Here is an 18953-nt window from a genome sequence, read left to right on the forward strand (position 1 = left end):
GCACCTTTTTGAGAGCATAACTATCATTCTTAGTGTAATGTGCTTGTCCCAGAACGCGGTTAACTGTGGCATAACTTTGATGCTTTTATCTTTGATATTCTTACTTCTAGTCTTCACTTGAACTTCAGAGGTGCCTTGGCATTTATGTTTTGCTCCACAATTAAGGGCAAGCGAGATACCGCTCTACCATGCTTTACTATGATCATTACAATCTTGTTGATGTTTATAAATTTCATATTATGAACTCTTAGTTGGTTGATACTTTTCATTAGGTAACATGATTGCTAAGTTTTATTATCCATACATCATGCAATTGTTAAAGACCTGATCACAGCATTTACAATCAAAAATTATTTTGTTATCATTTACCTACTCGAGGATGAGCAGGAATTAAGCTTGGGGATGTTGATACGTCCAAAACGTATCTATAATTTTTGATTGTTTCATGTTAATATTATGCCTTTGGCACTTGTTTTTGTATTAAGTTTATGATTTATTTGGACTAACTTATTAATAGTTGCAAAAGTGCACAATGTTCTTGTTTTACACTTTGATGTGTAGGAATTATCAAGAATACAAGAGGAAACCTTGTTGGAGTCGAATTGGAACTTTGCTGAAATATGTCCCAGAACTGTTTTCGGAGATTGTCTGTTTGACCCTCGAAGATAACCTCCAACGGAGTTGGGCCTGAAGAGGAAGTTGTAGATAATTTTCTGCTGAACGTTCTGGAGTTAAAATTCGGCCCAATCGGAGTTCGGACGCGGCCTGTAGGCCCGTTTTGGTGGAACCCTAAAAGGGGGTGACGGAAATCCGAGAAGATATATAAAGGGAGGAAACATAACTCGTGAAGGACACCTCCACCCACGAATTTCAGCCACCAAAAGCCACGTTTTTGCCTCCCCCATGGATCCCATCTCCATGGGGGAGGGCTCCCTTGAAGCCATGAAGGAGATAGGCTAAGGGGCGGCGCTCCCCAACCTTGCCGGCGGCGGGGAAAGGAGTTCCCTGCGCCGCCGGCGCCGCCGCCGCCCTGCGCCACCGCGCTGCCCTCTCCGACGTCTGCACCGCCATCTCCATCACCATCTCCTCCTTGTATTCAGTGGTTCATCCTCTCATAAACCTCTGTACCATCCTATGTAAACATGGTGTTTGATGCTATAATATTCATCCTATGATCTATGTCATGTTTATGTAGTATATTTGTCTTTTGATTGCTTTGTTGAATGTCTATTGTTCATTAGAGTTGTATGTTGATATGGTACTGTCCTTTGGTGTCCATTATACTTGTGCGCGCATGGATCAACACCATAGGGTTAGTAGTATGTGCAAAGGAAGGGGGTAGTCCTGCCGGAGTGATAGAAACCTGAGGGCTCAAACCGGTTAGTTGCATGTATGGGAGTAAGAGGACCATAAACTTAAGGCTATGGTTGGGGAAACCTTAATGCATTGTTAGTATTTACGGATGTTTGCTAACAATCCAATCATATAGTACTTGTAATCCCAAGTAGTGGAACGCTTGTATATTTAGCCTCTCCCACATTGAAAACTACATCAAAGACAATGAACTAAATGTCTTCACTAATTAATCTTGGACAAAGCCACCACAATTACCACCACTTTTCCACACTCATGGTACTCTTAGTATATGGTTACTTAGTGTACTTTATTGCTGCAGCACTAACATTTACTTTCATGTATTTATTATCTTGCAAAGCTATCCCTCATACCCGTATTGCTACCGTAGTTTTATTTCCCAGATAATGCAAACGTTTAGTGCGCGTAGAGTTGTATCAGTGGTTGATAGAACTTGAGAGAATACTTATCCTACATTTAGCTCCTCGTTGGGTTCGACACTCTTACTTATCGAAAAGGCTACACACGACCCCCTACACTTGTGGGACATCAACGTGCTCAGGTGCAGGCTCAGATTGTTGCGCTTCATTATGTGCCTTCAGATTTGCAGTTCGGGGATTTCTTTACAAAGGCACAAACTCGAGCGCAGCATGACTTCTTACTCTCCAAACTCAGTGTTGTGGATCCACCATGAGTTTGAGGTGGGGGGGGAGGTTAGACGTATATATTGTATATTGTAGTTTCCCCATATGTTAGGGGGCTTCCTGCATATTTGCACCTGTACCTGTACTATATATTGTGGCCTTTGGCCCCCTGGTAATACAACAAGTCTATTACCCTAACAAGTGCATCTTAAGTGAGCCGACCGATCAGACGTGGAAATTAGCAAGTAAATTCAATCTGTGTCAAGGAAAGATGGGCACATGATTCCATTATCAAAAGCTAGAAAACAAATCGCTGATCATGGGGCGGAAGAAAAGAAAAAGTATAGGAGCGTGGCGAGAACAGTTGCTACCAAGGAGAAGCATCTGAAGGATCGTCCGCCACGTCAGCTATGTGGATCCAGTTTACTACCACATGATAAGAATAGGTCAGGAGCAGAAGGAATCCCCTCCCGACCCCCGACGCCTCCCTCCAAGGAGATTCGGGGGAACCCTAGCCCACCCCCACCCTCCTTCGTCCATGCCCGCTGAGCACCATCGTAGGTGCCGGCCATCGATGGTGGGGCTTTTGTCTCGTGTGTACCACCCTTGGCGGTGTAGCGTCGTCTTCGACGTCCATGTCCTCTTTAGCGTCCCTGCTCGTGGTCATGTTCAGTGTCGGCAAGATCTTCCTTACCAACGCGTCGGGGTGGGGTGCCATCCCGGCCCCCTCCTGCTTCTCCGGTGTGGGCTGCAGTCTGGCTGGCCATCGGTTTGTTGGGTTATTGCTGCTTGGGATACTAGATCAGTTGACGCTTTGGTTTAGCCCGCCGGCTTCCCTTGTGGTGAGGAAGGTGGCTCCTGCGTGTTCGTGGTGTTGCCATCGCGTTCAGAGGTGTTTGGGTCAATGTGGTTGCATGTCGGCGGCGCTTCGTGTCTTCCCTGCCTCGGTCCGACTGAGTTGGGATGATGGGTCCGAACATCGATTTCATCCTTGGGGGGACGGGGCGTCGCGGAGCTCACTGTTCCCCTCAGCCTCGGGTCACCTTTTTAGGCAAAGGCCTTGACCTTGCGGTGTAGGGTTGAAAGACAACATTGTCCCGCGTCGCTTTCCCTCCCGAGAGCATCATTTTGGAGATAGTGATTCCATGTGTGCTTCCCTGGGGCTAGACTTGCACAACATCATGGTTACATATGGATGGCGACATGAGTTTCGTGTGGCGGCTTGCATGGTAAGGATGGTGTTGAAGAGTGATAGTTTGGCCCTTTGACGAAGAGTGATGATTTGGTCAGGGCAAAACCTCGTTAGTCGGCTCCTGCTACAACGTGTTCGAGTCTTTTTCTTCATATAACCATAAATAACTTTTTAGATAAAACTAATCCTAATTTTCTTTTGGATTATTTACAAATCCGAAAATGAGTTTCGTGCGGAAAATATCATATTCGTTAACACCCTAAGGATAACTGCTCCATAGAAGAACGTGGTTAAGAAAAATGTAAGGAATTTGTCCTCATTCAATGGTACCAAGTCCTCGACCGTCCAGGTTCACTGAAAAATACTCCGGGACGGAAAGCAGCACACACACACAAGAAATATATAATGGCCGTGCCCGTGCGTAGTGATTGGCCGGCGTAGGTACGCTTGGCACGGTGCAAATTGCGCGGCAACACGTGTGTGCGTTCAGTGCTCGAGTTGGCCGGGCCGGGCACGGCCTAAAACCGCCACTCGCGACCGACGACTCGAGAGTGGAGTGGCGACCCCAGCCTGCCGCCATGTACTCTATCCAATCAACAACGCCGGCCTCCGGCAACTAGATCGAGTTGGCACGGTGGCCCCGCACGCTCTGCGCAATTTGGGACGCTCTCGCTCCTTTCTGCTTTGCGCTTTGGCGCTCCAATTAAATCACGTTCCTTTTAATCCTTTTTCCCCACTTGTTATCTTGACGGCAATCATGGCGGGGTTAGATTATCTCCTTCCAAAATTGGGGCTAAGGATCGAAATGGCATGTAAAAGGTAGAGATACAACGGAATTATGTAAGGTAAAGTGCCTGCTGGATCGATCAACCACACCCAGGGCACAGGATAAGGGCTCCTTTGATTCAAAGGATTTGCATAGGAATTGTGTAGGATTTGGTTCCTATGGGAAAATTTCCTATACATGTTGTTTGATTCATTGGAACATATCCTGTAGGAAAAATTCCTATAGGAATCTTATAGTGTAATTCCTATAGGAAAAAAGCATTAGCTCATATCTCATGAAAAAATTCCTTTGCTACAATCAAACACACTTCATCTTCCTATAGTTTTCAAGTAGACATGCCATTCCAATCCTATACCTTTCCTATTCCTATGCTTTTCCTATCCTTTAAATCAAAGGAGCCCTAAGATTGTATACAACCCTCACTAGTCAACACCTAGCTGACTGGCTCTGCTACTTTTCAACTGGTGGCGAGGTTGGGTGTTACTGCGTGCCGGGGCCAAAGTACGCTGGTGTACGGTGCGCGCGAGAGGTTAAGGAGAACTCGATGATGAGGTTTAAGTTGGTGTCGCGTCCGTTCGAGCTTTCCTAGCTGGTCAAAATGGACATCATTCGTTTGTGAGAGGATTAGGTTAAAAATACAGCTATCCGACTACTCTCTCCATCCCGTGAAATTAATCTTTGATTTAATATATTTAAAAAGTTTTTATGTTTAGATAATTGTTTATCCTTCCGGTTGCCGAAAGGTGTCTTACATAAACTCGATTATTATCGATCGAGATTCTTTTAGCAAAGGGATAGCGAAAATAAGAAATATCGTCTGGTTAAATGGCCGGAGTGTTGTTTGCCGCCCCAAAGATCATGGAGGGTTGGGTGTTCATGACCTTGAGGTCAATAACTCAGCCTTACTGGGTAAATGGTTGTTTAAGCTTCATACCGAAGATGGGGTATGGCATACATTCCTTAAGAGAAAATATATTGGAGAGAAAGCGTTGTCCCAAATCCTATCAAAATCTGGTGACTCGCATTTCTGGACCGGTCTAATGGCTACGAAGAATTTTTTCTTCCAATATGGTACTTTCTCGATAAAGGATAGATCGCAGATACAGTTTTGGGAGGATTCTTGGTTAGGGAATAGACCTCTTAGGGAACAATATCCTGCGTTATATAGTATTGTACATTGCAAAAGTGATACCATTGCTGTAGTAATGGCGACCTCACCTCCGTCTGTGATATTTAGACGAGATTTACTAGGTCCGAGATTGGCTGCGTGAAATGCCTTAGTTTTTCGTTTGGAATCCATTCACCTTTTGGAAGGCACCAATGAATTTCGTTGGAACTTACATTCCAATGAGAAATTCTCAGTAAGTTTTATTATACAATGCGATTATACATCCTGATATACCAATCGATAATAACAAGACCCCTTGTCATCTAAGGCAATGCACTTGGTCCTAGACCTACCTTGTCTTGGGCACTTCCCAACCCTACCAATGCCCTGGACCAGATCACCCATCTACCCACTTATCCTTGATGGTTTTGAGGCCAAGGCAAAAATCTGTTTTGGGCAGTGTTAAAAAGTTCAAACTTTGGCAGTTGCTCTCTAAGCACCCACAGCTGTTATTGGTGAACTCAAGGCATGTATCTCATCTATGCAACCTCCTCTAAAACTCCAACGTCTTGCATGTCTCATGCTATCCTCATAACCCATATATTCCACTTGATCTTGTACCCTATCTAGTGTTTTAGCTGTAGATCCCTTTTTTCACTTTTACCTCTTGTCTTTCTCTAGTACAAGTTTAATCCTCAAAATCCAAGATGTGGAAATGATAGCTACATTATGTAGTAATCATCTACCCTTGAAATCATATTTCCCAAAATTATCTTTCCCTTTCTTTTACCAAGTTCCCAAACCCTATTAGATTTCTTCTCTATTTTAACTACAAAACTATTCCTAGTTTCTACCAAATCTTTTCAAAATATTTTCTCTCTCAAAATAGTAAATGTGGGTGGTCCTTTATATCACCTTAGTTCCACCCAAAACTAATTTCTATACATTATTTTATTTTATCGTCCCTTCTTGTAACAAAGTACATGTTTATGGTACTTATAACCATTCTTGTCTCTCTTTCTTAATTCAATTTTGAGAAGAATCTTCTTTGCTTAGTTAAAGAGGTAGCCAACCTTGAACTCCAAGTACCCTCTCGCTATCTCAAGTTTTTGTTTTCAACCACCTTTTCCAAATGAATTTATCTCTAATGGGCCATGCCCTAGTAAGTGATCCAAACTACCATCCTTTGATTTCAAATTCAAATGTCAACACTTGGGCAACAAATACACCTCTCAGAACTATCTATCAACATCATCTATTTCACCAAACCTTGATTTGATCAAATGCCATCAACATCAACATTGGCATTATTACTCATTCTCTTCTCTATCTCTCTCACCTCATGCAAATCATCCTCAACTCACCAAAATGACCATCAATAACAACTAGATCGAGCCCTGTTTTCCTAGAGTCCCCAACTTAGTGCGCCATTCAACCGAAGACACCCTGCGACGCCAAGGAAACAGAAGCCAGTACCTTCAGGATCGACTGCAACTCCACGAGAAGATGAAGCCATACAAATTTTGTCTAACCCTAGAGCATAATCGCGCTAACGTTGAGGTTATCTTCTTAAAACCTCAGCCCGACTCATCTTCTAACAAGCTAAGTGAGCTGTAGCACCGAAGCCAAGTTACTCTGCAAGGCCCATCTGGTCCTCATCAAGTGAAGCCTTTGAAGACAACTCAAGACTCAAGATTTGGTGTACCTTAGTCAACATCAACCCTAAGGCTAAAAACTATGTCGCCGACTGTTGTTGCTGCTTCATGTGAAGACCCACCAGGAGTTCCGCTGACTCACTAACTTAACTAGCACTTTACAAAGTGGAAAACACCGTGTGTGCATCTTGGAGCTACGGACTGCACTTCACCCCTGAAGATTCTTCAACTCAAGACGGGAGAACGATGACTTCCTCAAGAGCGCCTGACAGGATCCCATGGCTGAAGCTCGGAGTTTTCCGAACACCCGATGAACAATTTTAAGGGTGGAAGACTTCGTCTTCCACTAAAATTTAAGCTAACCCTAAAGTTTTCGATCTTTCTAAAGAACCGTTGGGATGCTCTACTTTCCAAGAATCGAGGACCCCTCTAGTATGGTTAGGGAGCTGCAAAACTAACGTCTGCATGGAGAAGTCAATCTCCTCATGAAGCTTGTCCTCGACAAAAATCTACCGTGTCCCTCAGAAGCTGAAGCTATGATCTTCCGACAACAGCACGTCCACCGGAGGATGGAGTCTACCTTAGGTTAACCTATAAAACCTTTCTAGTCCTACACTTAGTAATCTCGGGACGAGATTATTTTAAGGGGGGGAGGATTTGTAACACCCCAACTTTTGCAACCTTGTTTAAGTGTCCAGAGTGCAAAAATCAGGGGGAACAAAAACTTTTTCTAAAGGCTAATTAAGACGAATTGCCTAGATCTGCTTGCAGATGAATTGCCTTGATGTGCTTGTTAACATGAATTGCTTTGGTTTGCTTGTAGATGATTTGTCTTGATCTGCTGGTTTAGGTTTTCTTGAATACCTCAACACTTGAAGATCACTTCTTCTCAACCAAGTCTTGACTGATCCAAATTTGTGATATGGTCCAACCTTTACACCTCTGACTTAAATACCTCCACCTGTGGCAATGTCAATGCACCTACCTTGGGATCTTCCTTGTGATGTATTCTAACTCACCTTGTCCCTGATTCAAAGCTTGGTACCATCTACTCCTTAATACACCCCTCTCTTATACCCTAGGCAAAAACCATAAGACCTCACAAATTTGACTAAGTCATAAAACTGTTATCAGGTTTTATTTTGGAGCCTCTGGATTAAGCTACCCCTTTCCATCTAAGGCAATGCACTTGGTCCTGGACCTACCTTGTCTTGGGCACTTCCCAACCCTACCAATGCCCTGGACCAGATCACCCATCTACCTACTTATCCTTGATGGTTTTGAGGCCAAGGCAAAAATCTGTTTTGGGCAGTGTTAAAAAGTTCAAACTTTGGCAGTTGCTCTCTAAGCACCCACAACTGTTATTGGTGAACTCAAGGCATGTATCTCATCTATGCAACCTCCTCTAAAACTCCAATGTCTTGCATGTGTCATGCTATCCTCATAACCCATATATTCCACTTGATCTTGTACCCTATCCAGTGTTTTAGCTGTAGATCAATTTTTCCACTTTTACCTCTTGTCTTTCTCTAGTACAAGTTTAATCCTCAAAATCCGTTGCGCCCCATCGTAGGTGTCGGATATCGTCATATCGGGCGCGTTTGGTAGGCTGTAAGTGGTCCGCGTTGTGGCCCAACCGGTTCTCAAAGCACCCTGGGACAGGCCCTGAAGGAACGCCCGAATCGGCAGTTTCCAGCGGGTCTGTCCCGTTGTCGTGCCATTTTGCACGCCCGCGTGCAACGGTTGCACGCGTGGAGAATTGCGGGAGACAACGCGTTGTCTTGGTCCTCGCTCCCCACATCCCCTCACCGGTTCGCTCCTTCTCTCTCCCCATTCACTCCTGGCACAGACAACACCGCCCTGTCCCATCAACCGCCGCCATGGCCTCCTCGCCTCCTCTGCCTCCTCCTCTGCCATCGCCGACGGATCCAGCCGTCCGGCCGATGGCCACCAGGTCCAACGAGGTGCTGATGCGCCTCGTCCGCGAGTACGAGGCCGGAGGCCGCAACTCGGTGGCGCAGATCGATGTCGGCCACGTGCCGGTGTTGAATCGGCCGTCGCCATTCGCGAGCACGAGGCCGGCCGGCGTGGCAACCCGGAGTGCCGTCGTCCTGGCGCTTCAAGCCGCCGGGATTCGACCGGCGGATCGCTCCGGGACGGGGTTTTTTGCCCCGTCCCCACTAGGGTTTCCGACGGCGAGGGCGGCCGCAATGGCGGCCGGTGCACTGGGCTCCAGCAGGGAGATGGAGCCCCCACTGGGGCTCGTGTCGACCTCGATGCACGCGTCGATGCCATGGGATATGCCGCGTCCGCCTGCACCCAATGGCGCGCCTCCCGTCGCGCCGCCGCCGGGGTTCACCCGGCCTCGTGCTCGATGGCAGCCGACAGCACCATCGGTGCCCCGCTTCCTGACCGCTGCACCGCCGCCGTCACTGAGGACCTACGCTCTGGCTCCGCCTCCTCCTCCTCCCGGATTTGGAGTGCGACCTCCTCGAGGGCCTCCTGTTCGTCCTCAGACTGGGCCGATGTCGCTCCACCCTATCGTAAGTACCTTAAATCGACTCCTTCTGGCTTGTTTACATCGAGTAGATGACATTGTACATGTGAATGTAGATAGGATTCATGGCAATGTGCATGCGTGTTCTTGACAGTGATTATGCTTGCCATGCCAAGCTCAAGCACCTGGCAAGGACTTGACAATGTCAAGTCCATGACAGTGCTTGAGATTGGCATTGCCATTGTCCATGACATTGCTTGTGCTTCGCAATGCAAAGCTCAAGCACCTGGCAATGCCATTGCTTGTGCTTGCCAATGGCATTGCTTGCTTGTGCTTGTGCTTGTCCATGACATTGCTTTTGCTTGTGCTTGTGCTTGTCTATGACATTGCTTGCGCTTGAGCTTGACATTGCTTCTGCTTGTGCTTGTGCAGAACTGGCCCTTCCTGCAAGTGTTCTCGGAAGGGCCCATACTGAACGCTATCGACATGGCCGTCCGTGTGCAGCTGCGTGATCCCAACGTAGCGTTCATGGAAGCCCACCCCCAGATCACAGCGCCGAGGGTTCACGCCGGCCGTCCTGCTAACCTGGTGCACGCTGCCAGGCAGCGTCTGCCGGCGTTCTTCATGCAGGTGGTGAGCCAGGACCTCCGTGCCCTCGCCGTGCCGTCGTACATGGAGCAGCCCCTGATCACCAAGTACAAGCTCAAGAACAATGGCCCCCCGGTGAAGGTCTGCTTGTACTTGGGCCAGCGTTGCGAGTGGAAGTTGCAGCTACAGTGGACAGGCCAGCGCGTCGGGTTCATCAAGTCCTGGAGCGAGTTCGCCGCCAGGCTTCTGCTGCACGTCGACGACACGATCATCTTCACACCTCAGGACGACGACTTCAAGGTCGACATCCTGCTCCAGCGTCTTCGGCTGCAAGAGGCACCGCGAGGGCCCTTTTGCTGATCCTCGTCGTTAAGGTGCTGCTGCTCCATCGCTGCCTCTGTTTATTCTGATCATGTAGTTGTGCTGGCCTCTAGGAGGCTGTTAAACACTGTCTTTTGTGCATATCTCACTGTCATGCTAGTCTGTAGAGGTTGTTGAACAATGCTTTTGGACCTGGGTAGTCTGCCCCCAGGTTTAGGCGCGCATCTTACCACTCTGACGCTAGATTAGGAAATGTTAAGTACTCTGTTCGTTGTGTATAAGTGTGTGCTGTACTTATGATCGTCTTTGAGCTGTTTGTGTGCCATTATGTGATGGTAAGGTCACCATATTTGAATGTGGTGAGGAGAAGCTGTTGCCAGGGTGCCCAAAATGGCAACAAAACACATGTGATGTGGCTGCACAGAGATGGAGCGATGTATCCAGGCATCCAAACAATGTGCACTTCTGTTCGGGCCGGTGCAGCACAGCCTACCAAAACGATGGGCCAAAAGTGGCCCGTGGTGATGCAGAACTCGAAAGATCGGGATCGACCGCTGATAATCCCGACGAGATCGGAATTACGAGACGATACGCTCCTTCTTTCTCGACGCGGAAGTGGAACTTTCCGAACGTCATCTTCATGGACTCCTCCAGATACGCATATGCATCCAAACGGGAGGGCGGGTGAGGAACAAAATCAATTGGACCAGTTTCGATCTGTTTACCTCTATCCATCGCGTTGCTTGCAGTTGACGAAGTCGACGAAGTCGACGATCTTGAACGTGCCATCGAGATCAGATCCTTGACACCTCTAGTTCCCCACAGACGGCGCCAATTGACAATGGATTAACTTATCAATGCCTACGGATTATAGACTAGGGTTTAGCGGAAGTAGAGGGCAAGTAGATCTCGAAAGTTTCAGCCGAAAAGTACTCGACGATGTAAAAACTAAGGTTGCGTGAGACAATGAATCGATCCTTTCTTCGTCCCTCGACTCCCCCTTATATAGGAGGTGGAGTCGAGGGATTCGTAGTACACACATTACAGAGTCCGGGAAGGTTTCTAACTCATCCCGAAAGATTACAAGTGTTTTTCTAGCTTTCCTTAATACTAACTTGGGCTTCCGAATCTTCATACTCATCGAGTCGTGGGCCGTCAGTAAACTCCGGGTACCATCTTCGGCATGTCCATTGGGGATGCCTATGTCACCGTTCGCGTCGCGCAGGGGCGCCCATCTGGCTGTGCCAGTGGTGCAGGATTTCGGCCCAGCCTACCAAACGCGCCCATCGACTCGGGGCTTTTGCCTCGTGCGTAGCATCCCTGGCTGCACGGGATCAAGGTGGGGGGTGGGGGACTCGGTCTCTAGCGCTGCTGCCGGCAAGTCCTAGGGATCGTCGTCTCCACCATCCATGTCCTCTGCAATGTCCCTGCTCACGGTCATCTTAGGCGCCTGGCGCGGTGGCGCCGACATCATCATCTTTATCAACGCGTCGGGTTGAGGTGCCAACCGCCCTTGTGTTGCTTCGTTCTGGGCTCCAGTCTGGTTTGCCGTCGGTTCGTTGGGTTCTTGCTGCTTGGGATGCTAGATTTGTCAACGCTTTGGTCTAGCCTGCCGGCTTCCCTTGGTAGTGAGGAAGGTGGATCTTGCGTGTTAGTGGTGCTTCCATCGCGTTCGGAGGTGTTTGGGTCAATGTGGTTGCAGGTCAGCGGCGTCTCGTGTCTTCCCCGCCTCGGTCCGACTGCATGGGGATGGATGGGTATGGATTTCTTCTGATGAAGGCCTAGTGACGCAGCGCTCCGTGGATGTTGCTTTCATCCTTGGGCGAGGGGCGTCGCGGAGCTCACCGTTATCCTCAGACTTGGGTCACCTTTTCAAACGAAGGCCTTGACTCTGTGGTATAGGGTTGAACGATAGTATTGTTCCTCGTCGCTTCCCTCCCGAGGGCATCATTTTGGAGATCGTGATTCCATGCCTGCTTCCCCGGGGCTGCACCAGCCCAACATCGCGGTTGCAAATAGCCGGCGACAGGAGTTCCGAGTGATGGCTTGCATGTTAACGATGGTGTTGAAGAGTGATGGTTTGGCCCTTTGACGAAGAGTGATGGCTTGGCCCTTGCAAGATTTTGTTAGTCGGCTCCCTGCTCCGGCATGTTGGAGTTTCTTATTATAACCCTAAATAATTTTTTGATAAAACTAATCCTAAATAATTTTTGGATTCTCTAAACCAGATTCGGTAACGAATTATGTGCGAAAAATGTTCTATCCGTTTACACCCTACGGAGGTAGCTGCTCCGTACAAACAACGTGGTTAAGAAAAATGTAAGGAATCTGTTCTGATTCAATGGTCTCACTTCAAGTCCTCGCCGGTCCAGGTTCACCGAAAAATTCTCCGGGACGAAAAGCAGTACATACATACACAAGAAATGAATAGTGGCCATGCCCGTGCGCAGAGATTGGCCGGTGTACGTATGTTTGGCACGGTGCAAATTGCGCGACAACACGTGCGTGCGTTCCCTGCTCGAATTAGCCGGGCCGGGCACGGCCTAAAACCGCCACTCACGACCGACGACTCGATGAGTGGAGCGGCGACCCCACCCCGATGCCATGTACTCCGGCGACTCGAGTTGGCATGGCGGCCCCGCCCGCTATGCGCAACTTGGGACGCTCTCTCCCCTTTTTTGCTTTGCACTTTAACGCTCCAATTCGATCACGTTCCTTCTAATCCTTTTTCCCCACTTGTTATCTTGATGGCAATCATGGCGGGGTTAGATTATCTCGTTCCAAAATTGGGGCTAAGGATCCAAAGGGCATGTAAAAGGTAGAGATAACACAGATATATGTAAGGTAAAGTGCCTGCTAAATCGATCAACCACACCCAGGGCGCAGGATAAGATTGTATAAAACCTTCACTAGTCAACACCTAGCTGATTGTCTCTGCTCCTTTCTTGACTGGTGGCGTGGATGGGTAACCGAGTTGCCGGGGGTGGCGCCAAAGTACGCTGATGTAGGGAGCGATTCGAGAGGTCAAGGAGCACTCGATGAGGTTTAAGTTGAGGTTGGTGGCGCGTCCGTTCAAAGGTTGCCTGCCTGGTGGTGAATTTTCACCTAGGAGCATATGTTTCTGGTTTTTAAAATGAACTTTAAACGTATTATAAAATGTTAAAAAAAATTGATAAAAAATATCGCAAATACATCTTAATGTTCTATCTGTTCGTCAAGTCGTTTTTTTTACGAAAAATCAATATTTTTGTGTCATGTGTTAAAAATATAAAATTTGGTGCTAACAATAAGCTCTACAAATGACATTTTCTTGTTTGTTTACACAGGACCCAAATGATGTCGGTTTTCCACGAAACTTGCATGCGCACATAGAATGTCGATATATGCGTGCAAAAGTTTTGTTCAGAATTTTTTATATTTTAAAATGCCTTTTCCAGTGACAGGAGCATATGCACCTAAGATCAAAAGTGCATTTCTATATGACTCATGCACATGTTTCTATTTTGCCTTTGTATTTTATTTTTTTATGCGGCAATGTTCTGGACGCCGGGTATAAACTCTAGTGGCTTGTATCAGGTTGATACTAACATTTGAATTTAAATTGAAAAGTCATTATCAGTAAAAGGTTAGATTTTTTAAAAGCTATACCCTTTGTCACTCTAGTTTGAAATATCCTAACCACATATCTATTGGTGAGGTTAAGCTCACTGACGAGCATCGTCTTTTCTACATCTGGATTAAGAATGAGTTCGAACATACTCCAAAGATGGATGTTAGAGCATTTTCACTGGCGACATTCCATTGATGGCGGCCTGAGATCGCTGTTATTGCTGGACCCTAGATTCAATATATGGAAGGGACGTTCTAAAGCTGAGTTCGGTGAGGCGTACAAAAGATCTCAATCTCAGCCATTTTTGACCTCATGTGCATATTCCTATCAGACCGTTGGTAGAACTGCTATGATACAATATATATGCGACCACATCTGCTAGAGCTGCCATGATACTATAGGAGAGCACATCTCCTAAGGCCCTTGAGGATTACAATTGTGGTTCCACGTCGAAGTTCTCGCCCGATCCGCCATATATCATGCTCCTATAGTAGTCCTCCTCACATACTTCCGAAGAATCTTCGTGAACTAATTTTTTACATGTTGTAATGTCAACCATGACCCTTCTTTATCTCTATGTCTTCTTTTCCTCGTTTAGAGTCATATGTGAACGCCCAACACCCCTCCCCCTCTCCTCTGGAGCCACCGCCGCAGGGAGTGACGATGGGAGAGAAGGCTAGGTTTCCTTTGTACAAGGTAGATTGATATAGGTCTAGTCTTAGGTTGTTGTTTGCCCTTCTGGAATTTGGAATCTCCCGAGCCCTCTCTGTGACGCAAGTGAGAAAAGATTTGGCAATGCGGTATTATGGTTTATCCTCCATGGTGGAGTAAACTGAGGAGAGGCGGATCCGGAGAGGGATCTCTCTCTCTCTCTCTCAATAAGCTTGGTTCCGGTTGTTATCTTGCAACTATGGTGAATCCATTTATCTTCCCTGATGTCTCAGTGGCAGGAATGGAAGATGATATGTGATCCGTTCCAAATGTGTTTGAATCTAGAGCTTTGTGAGGAATCTGTGTAACCACACTGCGATTCCAGAGATCATTCGCAGTGGCGTTGAGACGACTATCGCCGTCAAGCCGTTGTGTCATATGGGAGATAGGGCAGCGGCTCCATGGCATTGGTGTCTTCTACTACTCTTCTGCTCACGAATCGGCGCCAATGTGGCTGCCATCTCTAGGCCGGCTGGCAAAAGCATGGGCCCTTCATCTTCAACATAAAGTTCCACATCTGCACCGCCCCAAGTGGTGAATTCGCCAGCGACAACATTAATGTCGATATTAAACCATTTCTCGGATTTAACAAAAATGCGGGACATCTCAATTTTGTTTTAGGACCACATTTGGCGGAAATTTATCTACTATTCCCGCCGTAATAAGGTTTTTTTTAATAAAGGGCATTTCATTACTTAAAGTTAAATATTACACCCGGCCTCTGCATAACAACGATGCACATAGCCGCTCGGACACAAGTTTAAAACAAAAGGTCGATACATAAGACATTACTCTACACATCAAATCCTAATGGGAAGGTAGCTTGATCCGGAGGCTATGCAGCCACCCATGTTGGATAATAAATTCTTTCGCCGCTAATAATTCGTATTTCATTTCTCGTAGGTTCGCTAATGCGTAGGTCGTGTTCTCCAATTGTGTAGACACCTGAGTAAACAGATCTCTGTGCTCCATAACGCTGCAGAGAGGACCGCCGTAATAAGTTAGTTGATGCAATTTTCTTTTTCAAAATGAGAGAAGCTTTTCGCCTAGATATATCTGAACCAGATTTTATGAAAGGTGAATCACCTAATCTGAAATAGAGGGTGTAGGTGTACATACCAGCTACCGCAATGTTAGCTAAAAACCGCACGACCCCGGGGCCGGCGATTGTCCGTACACATGCGTCCGTGCAGCCTTACACATCACATCACGGCCTTTTTTTTTTTTTTGAACAAAGAGGGGTCTAGAAAGACCCCGATGCTGGATTAAAAACTTGTCGATGGAGTACACCTTACAAGAAGGACCTCCAAAGATAAAAACATTACAACAAGGCCCATATAAATTATAGAAAACCCCCTGAATCTAAAGAAGAAAAAGCAATCGAGGACAAGGCTTCGTGTAGCTCCATCTCCACCGCGACGAAGACGCAACCAAGCATGGTCATCTGCTTCACCACCGGGGACTAGGCCACTTGGGGTGGAGCAGCGGGAGTACACCATCTTGACGCCAGAGAACCTCCGCATTGGCATCCAGGCCTGGAGGTAGATCACCTGTCGCCCTCTTAACAGCGACCATGGAGGGAGTGGCTGTCCATCAGCCATAAAATTCGGCAGCTGGATAGCATCAAGAGCTGTCGAAGGGGAACTCCCAGGAAAAGCGAGCAGCTGCCCTTCAGCTAAACTAGTCGATGGCGCAACAGCCGCCGAGATGTTGCCCGCAGGAGACGCAGCATCGGCGCCTGACCAGCAACTTCTAGAGCCACAGTACATGGAGCTGAAACTTCTCCTCTCCTCGCCTCCACGGCCGGCCAGAGGAAGAAAACAAGCACCGAACCGAGGCATCTGGAACTCGCCTCGCCAATCACCTCCATCAAGAAGCAACACAACAGCCTGCGTCCTCCCCTCGCCACCAAGGCCGGCCAGAGGATGCCTGTTAGCGCTACTGCTCGACTTCAGATCAAGGCAGCAGAGAGCGGTCTTATTTGAAGGAGTGCTAGCTCATCCTTCCACTTCCTTCCCCAACCACCGAAGCAAGGAAGCAAGAAGGAAAAGCCCTACAAACCATCGGATCTGACCGCCGAGATCCCGGTCTTCACTCGTAACTACGGGCATAGAGCCCAAAACCGGCATAGAGCCAAACAAACAACTAGAAACCCTACAGCTATGTACAACAGCGCCTCTCCTAGACCTGCTCCAGCCGGCTAATCCGGCGGAGAGGCCATCAGATCGGCCTGGGGAGCGGTAGAAGACTCTCAGGTACTGTACATCCCTGAGAGCAGAGAGGGGGGGAAAGTGAAGAGGATACGGCCTAATTAACCCAGGCCAAAATATCCCACCTGCCTGGCCCCGGCGGCGCCTCAATTGCCGGCCACGACGCCGACGCGACAGGACCTAGCACGACTGGACTCGCCGCCGCCATCATCGACCGCTTGACCACACTGACCTGTCGTTCGATTCCATCTCGCACTGAACTCTAAAGCGATTGATCGACGTCGAAGACACGCACATCTCCGTGACGATACATGGGTACCGTACGCGTGATTCATGCTACACGCACAAATTCATCTCGAGAGAGAGGGACGCGTAGACGAAAGGTGCCGAACATATTCAATTACGCCGACCAAGTGGTGCGCCCACTGTACAGTTGCTGCATTGTACATTTGTACGTTCTAGGACACGGGGGGGGGCCGCGATTTACACAAAAATAACCCTTTTGTTAAAGAAAAGCACAGACTGACCCTCCGGCCAAACTATTTCACCCATCTAACCCTTTTGTGTGGCGCACTTTCCATCGGCGCCACACATCCATGCGAGCGGCGCCACACATCCATCCTACGTGGCGTGGCCGACGCTGATGTGTGCTCGACGCTGACGTGGCAGGATGTGTGGCGCCGCTCCCATCGGCGCCACACATTGAAACTGTGGCGCCGCTCGGAAGGGCGCCACACATCCTTGTTATAATTGCCCAAACATACTGTGAGACAATTCTCCAGGGACTTAGCCATTTTGGCGACCTGTTTGTGTGGCGCCGATGCCACGGGCGCCACACAGTGCAGTGTGGCGCCGGCGCCACGGGCGCCACACAAATAGGTCGCCAAAACGGCTAAGTCCCTAAGCGTCCGGAGCCCCTGGATGTTGTGGACATATAAATTGACATGTGTGGCGCCCATGGCATCGGCACCACACAGTGAAGTGTGGCACCCGTGGCAAGGGCGCCACACGTTGACTTATGCTAGACCATGAAAATTCCTACCTTATTTCAACAGTTTTCAATACAACAATAGCAATTTCAATAGCAATTTCATACACACATCATACACATAGCACACATCATAGCTCACATCGTAGCACATAGATTCAAACAACACGTAGCAATGACGATATGGTTCGAAATGACATAGAGTTCACAACACGTAGAAATGAAGATAGAGTTCACAACATGGTTCGAAATTCATCTAAGCTCGGCGTCCCCTCCTCACGGGCTGCTTCCGGACGGCCTTCCTTTTCGTCCGCTGCCGTTGCTCTTCTTGCTGCTGCACCTCCTGCTCCTCTGAAGATGACGGCTCATCGTTCCTCATCCTCCTCAAAGCTGATCTCCGCGGCAGCTCCTCATCGGACTCGATCACAGCCTTCTTTCCTCGGTTCGCATAATCTTCCGGAGTGTAACGGTGTGGAGCCTTGCCCCTCGGCTTCAACTGGTACGCAGACCGTGTGGCTTGCTTCTTGCCTCGACTAATGCTTTGACTCAGAATGGTGTCGTCAGGAATCTTCAGAAACATGAACACATGAGATTACAAAAGTTGAAATTAGTAAGCACATGTTTGACAGCAACAAAATAGTCCATACCTCCGCCTCTTCAGAAGAGGATGTAGCCGCAATTTCGCCTTCGCGGCAACCTAGCAACTTGGCTAACCGCCGCAACTTCCGTGCAGTGTTCTGCGTCATGGAAGTCATGGTTACAAAGCCGCCAAACACAATAGCTTACATTCAAAGTTGGTGACCATACCTTAATGAAATGCCGCATCGGTCCGATAGGCTTTTCATCTCTATGGCTCTGATCCCAAACAACCTCACACTCTGTAGCTGTTTTTTTGGATCTCGGACCGCTGTGACAAACATATTATACACAATTTGAGGGAGCACATGCCAATATAGATGATGTAGTAGCTAATGAGAGAATACATTACCACGAAGTTCAGAGAGGAAGCAATAGAAGTCGATCTCCCTTGTCAAGCAGTCATGTCGTACTGGCTTTGCGCAACCTCATCGAACTCGATGGGGTCGTCCAAGATGTCGTCATCATACGCGTGGTTCACTAACTCGATACGCGTGCTTTGATGAAACCATTGGAGATAGTTGTTGAAAGCGGCCAAGTCGTGAGGGACAATCTCGACATGTCCACCATTCCGTATTGCTTCCAAACAGTGTTGGAACATTGTCACGTGAATCCTATGATGGACAGGCCAATTCGTGATCTTCCTCTGCCGC

The 18953-nt window shown here is 47.9% G+C and overlaps 1 protein-coding gene across 1 annotated transcript; it reads right to left on the bottom strand.

Moving 5' to 3' along the window:
- Positions 1 to 17856: 17856 nt before the first annotated feature.
- On the bottom strand, positions 17857 to 18539 carry LOC127325910 (uncharacterized). Its single transcript, XM_071821204.1, has 3 exons — positions 18472 to 18539; positions 18312 to 18401; positions 17857 to 18232 (listed from the first exon to the last, which is right to left on the bottom strand). The coding sequence occupies exons 1-3, from the start codon at positions 18487 to 18489 to the stop codon at positions 17921 to 17923; spliced, it is 420 nt and encodes a 139-aa protein (XP_071677305.1). The 5' UTR covers positions 18490 to 18539; the 3' UTR covers positions 17857 to 17920.
- Between the last annotated feature and the right edge of the window lie 414 nt (positions 18540 to 18953).

The sequence above is a fragment of the Lolium perenne genome, chromosome 5, assembly GCF_019359855.2.
Source record: "Lolium perenne isolate Kyuss_39 chromosome 5, Kyuss_2.0, whole genome shotgun sequence".
Taxonomy (NCBI): Eukaryota; Viridiplantae; Streptophyta; class Magnoliopsida; order Poales; family Poaceae; genus Lolium; species Lolium perenne.

Excerpts from the sequence above, each read along its gene's own strand:
- LOC127325910 (XM_071821204.1), bottom strand. Across the intron at positions 18,233-18,311 it reads CCTCTTCTGAAGAGGCGGAG|ATTCCTGACGACACCATTCT; the intron begins GTATGGACTATT and ends ATGTTTCTGAAG.